Source organism: Alosa alosa, chromosome 3 (genome assembly GCF_017589495.1).
Source record: "Alosa alosa isolate M-15738 ecotype Scorff River chromosome 3, AALO_Geno_1.1, whole genome shotgun sequence".
Classification (NCBI taxonomy): domain Eukaryota; kingdom Metazoa; phylum Chordata; class Actinopteri; order Clupeiformes; family Clupeidae; genus Alosa; species Alosa alosa.
In genome coordinates this window covers 24,079,077-24,097,139 of record NC_063191.1, presented here as the reverse complement: position 1 = coordinate 24,097,139, position 18,063 = coordinate 24,079,077, and the positions used below count along the sequence as shown (strand labels likewise).

The following is an 18,063-nucleotide window of genomic DNA, read 5'->3' as shown; positions in this document are numbered from 1 at the left end:
ACTTTTTTGTGTATTTTGGTTTCCCACTGCTAGATAATGCTTTCCCAGCTGTTGACTTTAAAAGAGACCAAAGAAGACCCCAGCGAATCCAATCTGGCTCTCGACCAGAACATCTGCTTTCAATCCAATCAGGCCAAGGATGGGAATGAATCTGCTACTGTAGCCAGCCTGTGATCTCAGCTCTGTGCAGCCCAGGCAAATGTAGGGGAAACATGTAAATACACAGAAGAGCTTTCATGCCTGTTTGCCTTTGGCCTCTCCTAAGCTCTCCATATGCTCCTCTCTGACATGCCACCATAGTTAAAGGGCTAACTCGGGTGCCTGTGTCTGGGTAGTCTAGACCCAGTGTCAGGGCCTTTATTCTTTTATGCAGAACTTAGAATATGCTTGGGAACTATTCGGTTTCCACACTAACTTAGATGTTTATATGTGAATTTTTATATTATTGTTTTGGTGGGGTTTTTTAACTCCGCTTTTAACTGTTTTTTTTTAACAATGTGGGCATTTTTTCCCACGCATTTATGCAGTCAAAAGTGTACTCTGGTTGCTAAATCCTGAGCATATAATGGTTTAAATATTCTCTCAGTTGCACATGTCCACCTAAAGTGGACATGTGCTTTGGTGAGGTGATCTCTCCCTAGAGATCTGTTCCCACTTGTATACCCATTGTCTATTGGGTGCTGGTTTAAGAGGGTGTGGACATGAGGTTGTATGTAAACTGCCAAGGGAGGTGAACCATGCATAAACCCAACATAGCATATCTGGGGCAAGATCAAGCACATATTTACACCTGATCTAGAGCACATTGTTTGGGTGGGGGAGGGGTCGCTGATCACCACTTACCAGACATGTAGCCACATTCTCCAGAAGGGCTGTCAGGATTTATTTACTCACCCCAAGTCAGACACTGGTTGTTTACAACTGGAGGTCACAGGGCTGATAAGGAAATGATTGAGCGTGGCGACGTGAATGCTGAGTGAGTAATGCTCAAATGGCTTGAGTGTGAGCGAGTTTAACCTCACCAGAGCATCTTCCCCACATGCTGTTCTGGCACATTTAGACTCTGCTGGTAAATTCCAGACCAATTTCAGCATAGCACAACTCGCAAATGAATTTGAATTGATGCCTGAGGGGCCATTTTGTTCCATGACATTTTTTCCCTAGACTTATTTGTTGATCACTCTCAGTCTGAAATGTCAGCTGCCATGCATGATATTTGTGATGTGACCTTTTTGTAATTGGGCGTACCGCATGTTCCTGAATGGAAGTAGCGCTGTGTGTTTGTGTGTGTGTGTGTGTGTGTGTGTGTGTGTGTGTGTGTGTGTGCGTGCGTGCGTCATAGGAAAGCTGTGTGTGGTGTATAGTAACATGCATGTGGTATAATGGTGCGCAGGGCCACTTGGTGATCAATCTCCTGAGCTGAAGGAGAGTCTTGTAATATAATGGCCCTGTTCTCATTGTGCTGGCAGTGGCCACACATGGATAGTGTGTGTGTGTGTGTGTGTGTGTGTGTGTGTGTGTGTGTTCCACACTGCAGCTCTTAATCACCAAGCTCCCGTCTCCTCATCCTCTGTGGTGCTCTGAAGGGACGCCGTTAGTGGATGAATGAGATCTGACATCTCACAGGGTCCCTTTCTACTCCACTCTGCTCCACATGGGGATATTCCGCAGAATGTCTTCTTGCTACATCTTCTCCTTTTTGTAGAACAAAAGATTACATTAAAGATGAAATTAAATAGGATTTTTTTTAACTGCAAGGTCATTGTCACTTATGGGGTCCTTTGATTTGTGATCTCTTTTATTTGCTTACACAGTTTTTAAAAAACAATCCATATCTTTTCTTTCCTGTCCAGCTCTGCCCCTATGTCCTTACAGTCTAATAAGGCTGAAACACAACTGCAAAATAAAACATTTGAATGTATTAGAGGATTTGATGTTAGGATAGTTTGACCTTACAGCGAACCCCACACCCTCAGCCACTGAGCTGCTTAGTGTGGCTGTGTTTGGGAAGAGTATTGTGTGTTGGGAAGAGTATGAGGCCGAGGCCCTGGCAGCTGTCTGGTGGGCTTTTGGCTGGAGGCCCACATCTTCCTGCTCTGGTGTGCTGCTCCTCGCCAGCCCTCTCTACCATATGCAGGCAGCTGGCCCTCTGGACTCCCTCTAACGTCTGCCACAGCTGAGCTGGACTCTGGAGTCCCAGAGTGGGGAAAAAGTGAGTCGTGAAAAGAAGATGGCAGATTACCTAACTGCATGCGGAATTAAGGATTTTTCCGTATGGTTCATCAGATGCAGCTATTTTGCTTACAGCCACACCCACACAAAATAACACCCACACCAGGATTTAGGCAAAGCCTAACTCAAGCTAGGCCAACTTCCTGTCTCTGAAAAGTTCACCTTCTGGTGTTTTTCCTCAATGATTGCCTCGTCAAAAGATGCTGGTTTTGCCCCATTTTTCAGTATAGAGGTTCATGTTTTTTTCTCTCAAACTTTGTTCAGGTTGTTTCATTAGGGAGCCTTGTACCAGAAACTCTCCTTACTTAAGGAATGCTTCCATCCTGTTCTAGCGACCTATGGTTGGGAGCTCTTCATCGGGATGTTCCTGTTTGAGTCCCCTGCCGGTCTGGCCTCATACTGTCACACAGGGGAAACTCAGCTCTCCTGCTGGGTGGTACAGAGTAGCGCTAAGCACACGATCGAAACTACCGTACTGAGATTGTAGGTCAGAGCCTAGCAAGAGCTATTTCTAAACACACACATTCACTTTCTTTCTCTGATGGTCTGTATGTCTGACTTGCATACACAAACCAGTTGGTCACATAATTTGTTGTGCTGTAAATTGTGTACTAGTTTGTCATACAGGAGTGATTCTCCAAATGCGTGCTTTAGACCACAAATTATACTTACAAATAATATTACTTAATGAAATGATTCACTTTTCATAAACACCTAGTTGGCTTTTTAAAGTCTGATGTTTCCCTCTTTGAAAAAGGGAGGAAGGAATAGCTGCCAAATGATTCACACTTCAAAGAGTCCCCTCTGGCCTGTAGAGGAACAGACCCGCTAAGAGAAGCGGTGCCAGTAGATCAGCATCAAAGGGAGCAGGCCAGTCATATTTACTCTCTGGATGGGAACAGTCTCGCGGTCACCCTCCCTTCGTCCGGCTTGGTGTTCAACCTTCTCTGCCCGTCTCAGGGGGGCTTTTGTGTGTCCGACACTCAGCCTGAGAGAGGCGGGAGTGTTGGGAGCCGTCAGCCAGGGATGCGTCCTGCTTTTCATGTCCACCTCATTCGACCCCCGTCTCTCTCCGGGAGCCCAGCACAACTGAATGGGCATTTTACCGAGATGAAATGAATGGACATCTTCACCGAGATGGCATAGTGGTTTTTGACGTTTTAACATTGACTTTCTGTCACAGATTTCAATGGTCATCATCTGTCGTAAAAACAGATCATGGCCTTTAGCAGGCAAGCTGTCCAGCCGGCAGTCTGTGTAGCAGGTGGTGGTAGAAGGGTTTTCTTGTCAGAAAAAGGACAGCCCCAAAAAGGTTTTCTTGTCAGAAAACGTACAACCCCAAATCAGCTTCCTTTCAGTTAGTTCTCTTCAAGCTTTGGCTTGAGGGTGTTCTCACAGGATAGTCAGATTTTAATTTCAGCTTTTGGGCACTGTAATCAGATATACTCATGAGGGCCAAGAAGCAAGCACACACAAGAATGGAGAGTTTTGTATTAGATCACACTTGGCAGAAACCCCCATGATCTGGGCCCAGTTTGGGAGAGTGTGCCATCTGGTTAATCCTGGCTGTTTCTATTTTATGTTTCTGCAGCAACGAGCGTCGGGCAAGGTGCTGTTTGACATGGTGTGCACTTACCTGAACCTCGTCGAAGGAGACTACTTTGGCCTGGAGTATCAGGATCATCGGAAAATGATGGTGAGTAGGAGACCGTAATCTGTCATACTGTCAAGCCCATGGAAAGACAACTGCCCTTTCGGGCCAAAATCTGATTAGATTGAATTTTTTAATTTGCCTGCATTGTTATTTAGATAGCCCCTCCATGACCAGAACATTAATCATGTATAATGACAATGAGAGAGTCCCAGTAATCATCCTCTGGTCTAAATGTAAGGAGATCGCTCAATAGAGGTCATATCCAGAAGAAAGACATGGAGGAGATGAAACAGCCATTATGCTCAAGTACTCTAATAGGCTCTTGTCTGATGACTGAATCACATGAAGAATATTATTGTGAACATCAAAAGGTTTTCAGGTTGAAACAGTCCACTGCAAGACATCATTAATATAGTAAAATGTAACTTTCCCCTTGCAACCTAGTTTGTCTCATTTTATTGTAGAATATTGAACAAAAGTTGTTAAGTTAGTTTGAAGAACTGTCTTACAGGTTTATTATCATATTATGACATATGATTCTCTTTTTTTTCTTACAGGTTTGGCTGGACCACTTAAAACCCATAGCAAAGCAGATCAAACGTAAGTCGTCAGGTTTTGAAATCCTAAACGACTTCTCATAGAAAATGTTGTTGCTCTCATCCAGTCTGTAGTTCCTCCTGTGCACCTAACTGTAGTCTGTTGTCCTTACAAAGACACCACTTCCCTCTGTGTGCACCTCACCACAGCAGCAGTGTAACCAGTGGAAGTAATCAGGACCAAAACATATGGTGACATCATGTAGCTTTAAACATCATGTCAAAGAAAAGGAAATTAAAGCATGTGGTCCAATGAAATCTTTTATTGAGTATTTCTTTACAGCCCTGAAAGATTAAACCTTATCTCCAAAAGCATACAGTAGGCTTCTTGGCAATGGAAGTCTTGATCGCTAAAGTTTCTTCCACAGGACTAAGCCATTTCATTTTATTTTCATTTCAACCTAGAGGGAAAAAAAGGAAAAAAAAAGCAAACCCTTATTTTACTATGGTGTCTTGCCATGTGAAATCTTTTGATGTTCCAATCTTCCAAGCATACTGCTGCATAGACTGGAACATTGGGTGGGAATTTCTGGTACAGCCTTACAATGGTTTTCATCTTACTTAGGAAGTTTTGTGTTTCTGCAAACAGTTACACATCTTCATTTTCTCCTGTCAGGTATGGGGTACCTCAAGGGTCAGTTTTAGGACCAATCTTATTTTGTTTATACATGCTTCCTCTTGGGCACATTATCCAGAAACACTGTGTCTCCTTCCACTTCTATGCTGATGATACACAGCTGTACCTGCCCATTAGTTCCTCTGATCCTAGTATGCTGAATTCCTTAAATTAATGTCTTTGTGATATAAAAAACTGGATGTCGAACAATTTCCTCCAGTTGAATTCTGACAAAACAGAAGTCCTCATCATTGGATCCCAGCACATAGTGAAACAAATGATACCATCCTTAGGTCCCTTTCAAATTTTTGACTGTGTAAAACCTGTTGCAAAGAATCTTGGTGTCTGGTTTGACAGTAATTTAAGCTTTGAATGTCACATCACAAAGCTCATACAGTCTTGTTTCTATCACCTCAGAAATATTTCCAAGATTAGTTCCATCTTAACTTTTAAAGACACTGAGACCATTATACATCCATTTATTTATTCACGCCTGGATTACTGCAATAGTCTTTTTTCTTGTCTGAACCAAAAATCTATAAAGAGACTTCAAACTGTTTTCAACAGAATTCAGCTGCCTGGCTTCTTACTAAGACAAAGTACTGTAATCACATTACTCCTGTTTTAGCCTCACTGCACTGGCTCCCAGTAAGCTTTAGAATTGATTTTAAGATTCTTCTGATTACTTTTAAAGCTCTACATGGCCTGTCTCCCAGCTACATATCTGATCTCCTAGTACCTTATACACCTGTGCGTACTTTAAGATCATCTGGTAGTGGTTTCCTAACTATTCCTAAGGTCAATCTCAAAACTAAAGGGGAGAGAGCCTTTAGTGTCAGGGCACCTAGGCTCTGGAATGACCTGCCTGATGAAATCAGGTCAGCCAAGTCAGTATGCTCTTTTAAATCCCTCCTTAAAACTCATCTTTACAAGCAAGCCTTCCTTAGTTTTGTTTAAGTAATATACTTCATTTTGTGTTAAGTTTATTAAGTTTTATTTCAGTGTCAAGTTTTATTTCAGTACGTTTTATTTCAGTGTCAAGTTTTATTTCAGTATCCTAAGTTTTATTTCAGTGTCAAGTTTTATTTCAGTGTAAGTTTTATTTTCCTTTTTCAAATTTATGTTAAGTTCTAATTGAATTAATATATATTTTTTGATTGTTATATTATTATGTCTTATTTGCATTTTCATATATGTTGATATTGTACAGCACTTTGTAACTTTGTTTTGAAAAAATGCTATATAATAAAGATTATTATTATTATTATTATTATTATTATTATTATTATCTGGCAGTACAATCGTGGTGTCGTGTTCACAGGGCCCAAGCACACAGTCCTGCGCTTCGTGGTGAAATTCTTTCCCCCAGACCATGCCCAGCTACTGGAGGAGCTGACCAGGTGAGCTACAGCTGCACAGACTTCCTCTGCCCACTCACTTTCATGATCAGTGCCCAAAGCTTCCTCTGCCCACTCACTTTCATGATCAGTGCCCAAAGCTTCAAAGTCGCCCTCCCGTCTCACATCAGAAAGCCGAGAAAATGCCTAGGAATGCAAATCAAAACACTTCTGCCAGGCTGGCGGCCTAATCTTTCCCCTTCCCTAATTCATTACAATAATTTTATTCATGCAGCTGACATGCTTCTGACAGTAAGCCTCAATAGGATTATCCTAATACCTGTCATAAGTCTGCCAATAGTCATCCATAGTGCCATCGTATCACGTCTGAAAAGGCACCATGCCCATGGGCACCTGGTCTCTGTGTGGTTAAGTGCATTAAATCCAGGCACTGGAGGAGCATGGCTACTAATGCATAGGTAAATGGCTGTGGTACAAAATTCCAGCAGATTTATGCCATTAATATGTCCCCCAACATAATCTCTACTCCGCTATTGTGACCCTACGATGCTCACACTCTTTATTGGTTCATTTAATCTTGCGTTAATCACTTTAATTGTTGCGCAGTCTGCTAAGCAACAGTACTCAAGCAGTCTGTGAATACATTCTTTACATTCTTTGTCTCATCCTGGGGCACTGGGCACTCCTGTACAGTCTGCTCTGGAGGATGAAGTGTGTGCTGCTGTTTTGACCGTGTTGTCCTGTGTGTCCCAGGTACCTGTTTGCCCTGCAGATAAAGTATGACCTGGCCAGTGGCCGACTGACCTGCAACGACAGCAGTGCAGCTCTGCTGGTCTCCCACATCATCCAGTGTGAGTCATCCTCCCATGGTTGTCTTTAGGCGTTTTCTTGAAGGCAATGCCTGCATGTCTTAATTAAGTGTGACATTTCTTGTCCTGTTGTATACCTATTTATTTATTTTGATAAAACTTCAGCCATCTTTTTCTATGTGCATACACATTGGTTGAATGACAATACATTCAATTGAATTTATCTTCCTAAATGTTATTATAGTAGTGTAATAACCTTCCACGGTAAAGAAAAATCAAACTGTTTAGAAAATAGATACAGTGGAGGAGGAGGTGATGGAGGAGAATGGGAAATATTATGACTGAAAATAGAGAGAGAACAATACTGATGTCAGGAATGATTGAAATGATCCTTTGAGAAATTTGGGGAGAGTGTTATGCCAGCTCTTGCAAGAGTAGAGAAGACTTTTGGGAAAGCAAATGCAGTAGAAGAAAACAACTTCAGATGGTATTTGTTGTCATGGATACCTTTGAGCTGTCACTTTGGATGAAATCTGTGCAGCTTTAGTGAAAGCAAATAAGTCGCTCCCTAACCAGAGAGATTCGAAGCCTTTGAGAAACAGCCCATCTACACGTCCAAATGGGCCTGTCTCTGACAGCTGGCCGTCAAATTAAGCCTAATCAAAATGAGCAGCTAACAGGGACTGAGACTGCATGTTTTTCCCAATTATTCATATGTTACAAATGGGAGCATTTTGGATACATTCAAATGGGGTTGTAGTGAACCGTTTTTTTCTACTAATCAAACACTTTCAGTAATCGGTTATTAATTTGCTGAAACCAAACACCCATTCTCCTTCAGAGTATAATGACATTTCATCTCTGATGTTCTCATAGATCTACACACTCTCACTTAGAAACACATTTCCATCAGCTTTCTTTAATATTTGTTCTCTATGGTCAACAGCGGAAATCGGGGACTTTGAGGAGACTCAGAGTCGGCAGCACCTTCTGAACAACAGTTACATTCCGGACCAAATGGCCCTCATAGACAGTATCATGGAGTTTCACCACAAGCATGTGTATGTTCAGCCAATATTGTTATCCTCTCTTTGTGACTGCCAGGATATAAGCTTTCATATCGTTTTGCTCAAGTGTAGTGTTTTTTTACAAATTTCGTTCTTCCAATGTGACACCATGCTCGGTACATCATCGGTACATCATCTCGCTGATAACCGGGTTTGAAGGGTGGGAGGAGTATCAGACACATCCTCAGGCGCTGTGTTAATCTGGAGTGACACATGGTAGGAGCATGAAGCTCTCTGTAACGTGAGGAGTCAGCTTTGCGTGTTCAGCAGACTTTAGACCCCGCCACAGCAACCCCTCCTCCCCCTCCCCCATTCACGGTTTGTGTGGTTTGAGCCTGCAGGGGAGGTGCTCAGGCAGCGAGTTCTAATAACAAAGAGACGTGCATTACACACCCCAGAAGACAAGGAGCCACCTGTGTCTGCGCTTCATGTGGAAAGTCCTCAGACATTACACCGTCTGCCTCCAGGACAAAGGGAATATCTTGGCTTTAGCCTGCCATTGACACGCAGTCTTTTTTTCACCTCTCGGGTCATGTTTTGGGTGCATGTTTAAACTTGGGCAAGTGCTGAATAATTGTCAATAGTCACGTCTGCCTCGTCGACTGGTCCTTATTTAGCCTCTGTGGTACATGTCGTCATCAGTGAACCCTTCGGTGGACTCCACTTTGGAACAGCACAAAAGTGCACTTCTGGGACTCCGCAGGGAAAGGAGAAGTGCAAAACGCTTCCTCTCCCATAGCTCCCTGGGCCACACATCGATGTGAACCTGCTTTGAATGGGGGCCAACACATAAACATGCTCTTCACCTTCACAGCACTTGTTTGGGGAGGGAAGAATGCAAGCTCAGCAGGTAGCCGACAGGCCCACCGCTGGCTCTGACTAGCCTCCCTTGGCTCTTCTCTCTGGGCCCTTTTTTCAGCTGATAACAAAAACGGCAGTTATTTTGGGAGAGAGCCATGCTGGGAATTTAATCTCTCATTAACTACGCAGAGCAGGAAACAGGAAAGCATTCACAAAGATAAGATTGCGCGAGGCAAATCTCTGCGACATTGTTTCCCTGAAACCAGGATGCTGTCAGTTAAATCAAGTGAACATCTTTTTACTTTTGAACAAGTGAACATCCTTTTACATTTATGGGACACTTTAGTTCAAGTTCCTAATATTCTAATATGTATTGTAAGACACTTAACCCACACCTGTAAACTTGTCACCTTTTGGCTACAGTCACCGTTTCTATGTTAACCAGGGTAGTTGAAGTGAATAGGGTTTTGTATGTTGTCACCTTTTTCACTACTCCAGAGTTTGCAGGTCACCTTGATGTTAGTTTAGCCTATCTTGTTGTTGATCTTATATTGTTGACCTTAGTTCATGTGTTAACAGGGGGCACACACCAGCCGAGTCCGATTTCCAGCTGCTGGAGGTGGCTCGCCGGCTGGAGATGTACGGCATACGCCTTCACCCAGCCAAGGACCGAGAGGGCACCAAGCTCAGCCTGTCGGTGGCTCACACCGGCGTCCTCGTCTTTCAGGTGATTATCTCATATCTGTGCCATGTCTCAGGGTCCTGAGGGCCTTCTTGAAGACTTGATAATATACAGTGTGTTGGCAAAAAAAAAAACTCTCTTACCTTACAGGGTCACACAAAGATCAATGCCTTCAACTGGTCCAAAGTGCGGAAGCTGAGTTTCAAGAGGAAAAGATTTCTTATCAAACTCAGGCCAGACCTGAATGTAAGTCACCCCAACTTGTGTTTGGCTCTGTGAGTGATTATGTGTTTGGAGGCGTGCGCGTGAGAGCTGACCCAGCATAACCTCTGCCCCCACAGGAGAGTGCATACCAGGACACGCTGGAGTTCCTGATGGCCAGCCGCGACTGCTGCAAGGTGTTCTGGAAGATCTGTGTGGAGTACCATGCCTTTTTCCGGCTTTTCGAAGAGCCCAAGCCCAAGCCTAAGCCTGTTCTGTTCAGCCGAGGGTCCTCCTTCAGGTTCAGGTAGATGAATGTGGTGCCTCTGTGTTGAATAAATATTGATGCAGACACAAATGCACAATCTGTTATTCTATTATTGACCTCTATTGATTCTGTTGTTGACCTTGCTGACTGTCTACTTTCTCCATTGTATTCTATTTCTTTGCCAGTGGTCGGACACAGAAGCAGCTCATTGATTATGTGAAAGACACAGAATTCAAAAAAATTCCCTTTGAACGGTGAGGCCTCAATAACTTATTGATGAGAGTCTGTCAGATGTGTGGCATGCAGACTTTAAAATGTAGTGTTTCTTATTTTCTCCTCAGGAAACACAGTAAAGTCCAGTACAACAGTAACCTATCCCCGCTGCCTTCACTACGCTCCGAAGTGCCAAAAGAAGTCAGTGTCTCTGTCCATTGTTCTTTCATTGTAACCAGTAGATTTCAATGGGGACCAAACTCAAAAAAAATTCTGTTATTCTCGATCAAAGTGTCAGCCTTTTTCCCATTTGTTGTTCTCTGATTTCCCATTTTCTCGTTTTGTCTTGTCTCATTTGTCTCAACACAGAGTGCAAGCTATACTGCCCGAGAGAGGAGCCACTCTCCAGCCAAGCACCACTGGAAGGAGCCGGCGCTAGTGAGCGCCGAGGACTCGCCCGCCCTGCGGACTCGCGGCAGCCCCACGGGCCAGCCCAACGGCCACGAGGAGCGGGCCGAGGAGGGCGCGAGGGCAACGCCGGCCGGCGGCAGGCACCTTGCGGCCGAAGCCCTGAACACAGGTCCAGCATCACGGGCTGCCAAGGGCAGCAGCTCCTCCATCCCATACATAGACTGCAGTGATGTAGATAGCGAGTACGACGTCGTGAAGGGCAGAGTCACCCGCTCCCATTCCAACGCCACCAGCGGCTACGGGGAAGACCCCCTGCCGGGGTTCCCCCGCGGCGGCCTAAACGGACCGCGCCGCGCGGAGCGGGAGAGGGAGTACGAGCGGGAGCGAGGCGTTGGCCAGAACAAAGGCAGGCAAACGCCTCCTTTCCCCCCGAGTCCAGTCAGCCCAGACGTTAGCGATTTTGAGTTGTCGGACGTGTCCTATTACGCCCGCGGTCCTTTCCACAGCACGGTGATAGATGACGTGCTGCGCGCCGGGGTGGACTTGCGGAACAGTCCGTCCCGGCACGCAGCGGGCACTCGCAGCCTGACCTCCAGCCCCGCGCTGAGCTCCTTCAACCGCACAGGCTCGCTCAGTCACGCTGACCACAACGGCTACGGCTACGGCGGTGGCGGTCCCGGCGTTAACGTGCGACCCAACCACCCGGCCACGCCGGGCCAGCGCTACGGCAACTACTCCCCCATGATTAGCCGGGCCCCGCAGCTGCAGAAGCTGCAGAACGCGCGCAACCGCTCCGACACCGACCCGTTCGTGCTGAGCCCGGCCACCTCCACGCCCGGCGTCGCGCAGCCTTCGCCCGTGCTGTCGCTAGCGCCCGGCGCGATGGCACGCCCTCGAAGGCCAAGAGAGCCATGCTGGCTGGCGCCTGGCGCCCGCATGCCGCCCAGCGCCCGGCCCCCCCTCAGGCGCCGGTCGCGCCGGCCAGGTCTGGAGCACATCGGCGCTGTGCAGATGGTGGACGGCTCCACCAGTAGCGGCACGGAGTCCAGCGACTCCGAGGCCGAGTCCAGCGGCGGATCGTGTGGCCAGCCGCTGGCCTACGACAACCCCATGGCCATGAACACCTCGCCCCGGATGCCCCGCAGCAAGTTCTCCTTCGGTAGCCTGCAGCTGGACGAGGAGACGGAGGAGGACGGCTGCCTCACGTTCAGTGACGAGGACGGGGCACAGGTGTTCAACTGTTAGGACAGATGGCCCAGAGGAGGGTTGCGATTTGCCCGCGTGGCGTCTGTGTCGGCGTCCACTTTGGCTGCCTGCGTGCCGGGGGGTTGGGTAAGCATAGCGCAGGGGTGGAATGAACCAGAGCGGCTGGCCGTCTTGGCTCAGAGATGTCCGAGATGTCATTCCAGTGGGGAAGAGATAGATGGCTGGTTTCGGTCTGGAGGATCGAGAGGTTTGGCTCCCTGCTTGGGAACGTCGGGTTGTGCGTCCCAGTTTCAGTGCATGCTCTGTGGGTTAGGGTGAAGGCAGCCATCTCCGGGCTCCGCCCTGTAAGACAGACATTGTGGACCTTGCAGAGGCTGGAATCTGGCTCGTTTTTTATTGTTTGAGAAACTTTTTTACAAGGCTTGCATGTTTATTCCACTTTGATTGTATTTGTGGCTTTGTCTTTGCCAGAGGGCCTAAGAGAATTTATAGTGCCATATTATCCTGTGAAGCAGCTTTGCTCCACAACATTTGAAGTTTAACACAGTAGACTAGAGCACATCCCTCAGATGCCTTCATTTTTCTTTGGTCAGCTGTCCTCTTTTCATAAATACTGGACGGTAATTTCACAGTTTTAGACAATTTGATTGCTGATTGCTAATTTGTACTTTGACTTACATTTTCATAATATTTGTTATATGTTTTAGATGCATGCACTGTAGAAGAAAGTGTTTGAATCAGGACTCGGGCATATTGCCTTCACAAATGTAGCTTAAGCAGTAGCTTAGAATGTTTACGTCTCTTAATGATTGTATGTCTTCTAGTTTTCATGAGGACACGTAATATAGCTTATATACATGAACAAGACTACATATTCATTTCAACAGTTTAAATGTTTTCTAGAATGTTCTTTGGTGTTGGGCTTTGGGAAGACCTCCCTGCAGTCTGCAGTATAGCCTAACATGCGGTCTTTGATTGATATTCAATATATCTAATGTTTACAATAACGCTTTTTCTGCACACAAGGTGCATCGGTGAAGGTCTTGGTTTGTTCCTTTTACATTTAGCGTGCATACACAGTATTGCAACATTTGGCATTCACTGTGGCATTGTGAAATATGGATTCATGGATGGAATTAAAGGGACCATAGAATGTACATTCATATCTTAGGCATACATATCTTGACTGCTCTCGGAACCTGTCGGGCTATTGGCCAGCGATGGGCAGACACTCTGACCGCACACTGCATCGGCATCCTGCTTCTGAGTCCTCCGCACTCATGTGGCTCGCTCTGTCTGCTCCTTTACTTCCTGTCTGTACAGCACATGGACTTAGCCTCCCCCACTGCACCCCACCCCACCCTACCGCAACCCCACCCCACCCCTTAAACATTCACGGCAAAGAACATGACTGAGTTTTGGCTTTGCATTCTGTGTAGCCCTGTTTTTGTTCTTTTTTCCTACTCCCTGGTTTCTTTCAATGTTCTTTTTCTTTCATTAAACAAAGGTGGCTTGGGCTTCATTTTTGTCATTGTCATACTGTATGTTTGCTGTTTTTTCTTTTTCTTTTGTGGTTCTGCTGGTACAAAAGATGGAATGAAAAATCTGGACACTAATACAATCTAATATATATATTTTCTTTTTTTGTTTTGAAAAAAGATAGATTTTTCTTTGTCCAATGTAAAGCACTGTTCTGTCAGCATGCACTTTTGGAGGTCCCACGTCTCACCCATTCTCCCCCTATCCACAGCTCTGCAGGCATGTATACCCCACTCCTTGACTGTCCTGACCTTTTACTGTTCTGTCACTCTTTGTCTGAAAAGAAAAGTGAAGGTTAACCCGGGTTCCCTTGAATGCAGTGATCCTGTTAGCTGGAACCAGAGCACAGGGCCAACTGACCGCACCACCACAGTGTGATGTTGGTGAAGGGAAGCATGTCAGGAGATGGACTAAGGCGGCGCTTAGCAGGTGTAGTGTGTGTGAGGGCCTTTGAGAGGACTGAGCTGCCTCTTGCGTTTAGCTGCGGCTTTCGTCAGAAACTCCTCATAACATTATCTAGGTCAGTGTTTGTTGTACCATATTTTTAATGCCAATAGCAATTGTCCAATATTCCTGCTACAATAGGAAATTTGCAAATAGGTTACATCATTCTAGTAGTCAGTATATTGTTATAATGAGCAACTTTTACAAATTGTTGCCATTTTTACATTCATATTTATATATACATTGCATTGCTTCTGCATTAATATTCCATGCTTCACTTTCATTCAAGCATGCCTGCTTCACTAATTTTCAATTGCACACTAGCACGCAAGTACAGGGTCAATATTTGGATTCTCTCTATCACGTTCCATTTGGTTGCCCCAGAGACTAGCGCACAGACACAGCATGTGGAACTCGGGTCAGGGAAAGAATCAAAGGGTTCTGCTCATTACAGGATCACTGCATTTCCTAAGAGAATCCTGAAACACATGTACCAAGCCCTGTCTGCTGGCCTCTGTTGTACTGGGAGCACTGCACACAGCACACGTCTACATCCATCCATCCACGGGCTCTTACATGTCTGTGGTTTCTAACCGAACTCCTGAGGGAGCGCACTCAAAGTTGCCGCTTCTGCCCATTGCGCCCGCTTGGGCTCTGTGACTTTGTGACTCGCATCGCTGTGTGATGTACTAAACTGCTGTGCCAGTTCCCAGCGCGGCAGGCGAGCAGGCAAGCTTGTGTTAACCCACTCGACTGGGAGCTAGCGGGCAAGAGTGGTCAAGCCAGGTCACAGGCATGGTGTTTGTTCTGTTCCTTTGCTGCCCTGCCGGTTCACTCTGTATCCTCACCTTACACTGTCACGACCCCTGTCCCTTACCACCGCCCCCAACTACAGCTGATATATGAGTCCAGTGGGATCAGTGTCTCATTGTATTAATAAAACTGCCCCCAGTGGGTTATGTTTCTGTGGTAAAGAATGTTGTCCGTTTTTTTATAATATACTGTATGTGACAGTAGCTAAATTATTTAAGATGACATTGTAGCAAATAAGTTTCGGCCTACATTTTCTACACAGATGAAATGCACAAAAGCCAGAAACTTAAATCTTTTTTTCTATGTGCAGAATTTAAACAAACAAGGTTTATGGGGAAAATGGAACTTCAATCACAGAGCGAAATGTTGCCTCTGTGTTGGACCCAATGGGCAGAAGACTTTTAGACTGCACTTTTCACATTTCCCCTCCTGTCTCTCTCACTCACACTCACTCAGTACTGTAACACTTCTTATGTACTGTAGTCTTGGCTGTTCCTTTTGACACACACTGGACTTTGCCACTGTTCATGCTCTCTCTCTTCCTCACTGAAAGAAATTTCAACACTTTAAAAAAAAAACCTGTATGCGGTTGTGCACTAGTGTCAATAAAGTTGGCCTTTGTGAAGTGGGACTCGAGAATCTTCTTTAAAGCCCATCTCCATGATCTCCCATGATCACCCGTAGACCGTAGACCCCCACCCACTCACCTCCATATGTGTTGTAGTTAGTTGTGTGGCATTGTTTTGTTTACTATTATTTGGAGGAATGTATGTATAGAGTGTGAGTTATACATACATTTGTCTGTCTCCCTACATGTGTTTTGTTGGCCTAGTGTTCTAGTATTGTCTCATGGTTGTGGTGGATCTCCTCTCCATTCTAGCTGGTAGTAGATGTTGTTTAATCACTGTTTTGTCTGTGTCAACACAATCAGTGCAATCAGAGGACAGGACTCGGTTATGGGCAAGTACAACCTTAGTACAAGTAACAACCTTGTGCCATAGAGACTAGTAACGTTACCGTAGTAACAGCAGCGTTCAGTAGTTGAGCTCGTAGGTAAGTCTCCTTTTGTATGACCTGCAGTCTTTGTCTCAGACATACTGCGGCTACATTCTTAAACGGTCTGATGAGCCAGGCAGCCTGCGCGTTGATTTCAGACCGGAGCAGTGGGCTGTCTGCAGTGACTCACCAGCCACTGGCTGGATGAATGCACATGAGCAGCTGCAGGCTAGCCTGTCGCACCACTGCAGCCTAGTTACTCTGCCACCCACTGTGCTTCTTTCTCAATATATGGTTTGTTGCACAGGCTAATTCAGCAATCTGAAGTCTCTCTCTCTTTCTCTCTCTCTCTCTCCCTTTCTCTGTATCTCTCTCTCTGTTTTCCTTGTTGTTCCACAGAGCCGGTCTCCAGCAGCCCGCGGTTGTTGGGGGCAGCTCGGGGCATGGTCAACGGACAGCACCAGACCAACGGAGACGGGCACAGTCCCGACGGCCGCCAGCCGTCTCCCCTCACCAGCCCGCTGCTCAATGATGCAGCCACGCGTACTGATGATGAGGACGAGGCAAGGAGGAAGGTGAGTCAGACGCCCACTCATTAAGATGGGGGTCTGCTCACTGGCCTGTGTGTGTGTGTGTGTGTGTGTGTGTGTGTGTGTGTATGTGTGTGTGTGTGTGTGTGTGTGTGCATCTGTCTGTCTGTGTGTTTGCCTATGCCTGTGTGTGTGTGTGTGTGTGTGTGTGTGTGTGTGTGTGCATCTGTCTGTCTGTGTGTTTGCCTATGCCTGTGTGTGTGTGTGTGTGTGTGTGTGTTTGTCTGTCTGTCTGTCTGTCTGTGTGTCTGTGTGTTTGCCTATGCCTGTGTGTGTATGTGTGTCAGAGAAAAAACATATTGTCTCTGGGTGTCTAATGTGGGTCATTTGAATCTAAAACAAGACTGCTTTCATGTACCCAGAAGGACCTGGTTGCCCTAAATTGCATGCCAGAAAACACTACAGAGACTCAGAAACAATTACATATACAGTGGGAATGTCCTTGCTGAAGTCCTATGATATACTACGTCAATTAGTATGTGATGTTGATTTCCAAGGCAATCCCTGACCTATGATGTACCCTTTTTACAGCGATTCCCAACAGACAAAGCTTACTTCATTGCCAAGGAGCTCCTGACCACAGAGAGGACCTATCTGAAGGACCTGGAAGTGATAACAGTGGTAAGGCACCCTGGGACTCCACTTTCCTCAGAAACCAGTGGTCCAGTCCCACAATATCTTTTAGGGCCTCATTTGATATATTCAACAGTGTCATTTTGCATTTTGATAAACACATTTTTGCCAAAAGCTCATCTGTTCCTCTGTAGTTCATCTCCATTAGTGTCTCCGACCTAGAAATGGCTCAGAAGTCATTGCAGTGATGTACTGTTGCGCAGGTGTTGTTGAGCTTCACTTCCTGTCTTTATCAGAACATCCTCAGAGAGTGGTAATCACAGTGCAGGTTGTGACCTTGCAGTCACACAGGGGAGCCCAGGCTTTGGCGTTGGCAGGTCCTGGCCACTGAGGTTCGCAGACTCGCCCTTTTTTTAGCTTAAGCTGCTGGCCCGCGCTTCCCTGTGTCTGGACACCAGCACTCGCTCTCTCTCTCTCTCTCTCTCTCGTTGTTGGCACTAGAGTCCCCAGTGGACAGAGGAAATGAAGGAGCAGGACCTGGTGCTGTGTGGAAATAACTGTGGTTAATAAGGGCTTGGTGTGTGTGTGTGTGTGTGTGTGTGTGTGTGTGTGTGTGTGTGTGTGGTTGGTTAATAAGGGCTCGCTCTGATGGCGTGGGGCATGCTTAAGCCCCTGCAGTGATGACAGCACAGCTGGTCATTTCTCCCGCTACTGCGGGGCAGAGAGTGGACGGTGCCTCCTCAACTGGGGATAACAATCCATAATAACAATAATAACAATAATAATAGCCTGTGTTGAAGGGGAGCCAGCAATGTGGTGCATTCATTTGTGTTTTTTTCCAGTTTGGACTGTAAAATCAATTAAGAAGTTAGTAAGTGATATGTGGATCATATTATCCAGTGATATGTGGACCAAGTCTCAATTGTGTATCATATACACAAATTGATTAAATAATTAATTAATTAATTAATTAATTAATGGTTTGTGTAAATTA

At 45.7% G+C, this 18,063-nt stretch overlaps 1 protein-coding gene across 5 annotated transcripts in view; it reads left to right on the top strand.

Moving 5' to 3' along the window:
* Positions 1 to 18,063, top strand: part of LOC125291569 (FERM, ARHGEF and pleckstrin domain-containing protein 1) — a 54,133-nt gene that overhangs the window by 26,424 nt on the left and 9,646 nt on the right. For 4 of the 5 annotated variants that reach the window (XM_048238378.1, XM_048238376.1, XM_048238375.1 and 1 more), the window contains exons 3-15: positions 3,824 to 3,928; positions 4,444 to 4,486; positions 6,420 to 6,498; positions 7,210 to 7,307; positions 8,212 to 8,326; positions 9,713 to 9,860; positions 9,966 to 10,061; positions 10,157 to 10,323; positions 10,470 to 10,538; positions 10,626 to 10,698; positions 10,867 to 11,077; positions 16,306 to 16,481; positions 17,028 to 17,117. In XM_048238378.1, coding sequence (XP_048094335.1) covers positions 3,824 to 3,928; positions 4,444 to 4,486; positions 6,420 to 6,498; positions 7,210 to 7,307; positions 8,212 to 8,326; positions 9,713 to 9,860; positions 9,966 to 10,061; positions 10,157 to 10,323; positions 10,470 to 10,538; positions 10,626 to 10,698; positions 10,867 to 11,077; positions 16,306 to 16,481; positions 17,028 to 17,117 — 1,470 coding nt within the window. The remainder of the gene's footprint in view (positions 1 to 3,823; positions 3,929 to 4,443; positions 4,487 to 6,419; positions 6,499 to 7,209; positions 7,308 to 8,211; positions 8,327 to 9,712; positions 9,861 to 9,965; positions 10,062 to 10,156; positions 10,324 to 10,469; positions 10,539 to 10,625; positions 10,699 to 10,866; positions 11,078 to 16,305; positions 16,482 to 17,027; positions 17,118 to 18,063) is intronic. The other variant, XM_048238377.1, reaches the window with a different exon arrangement.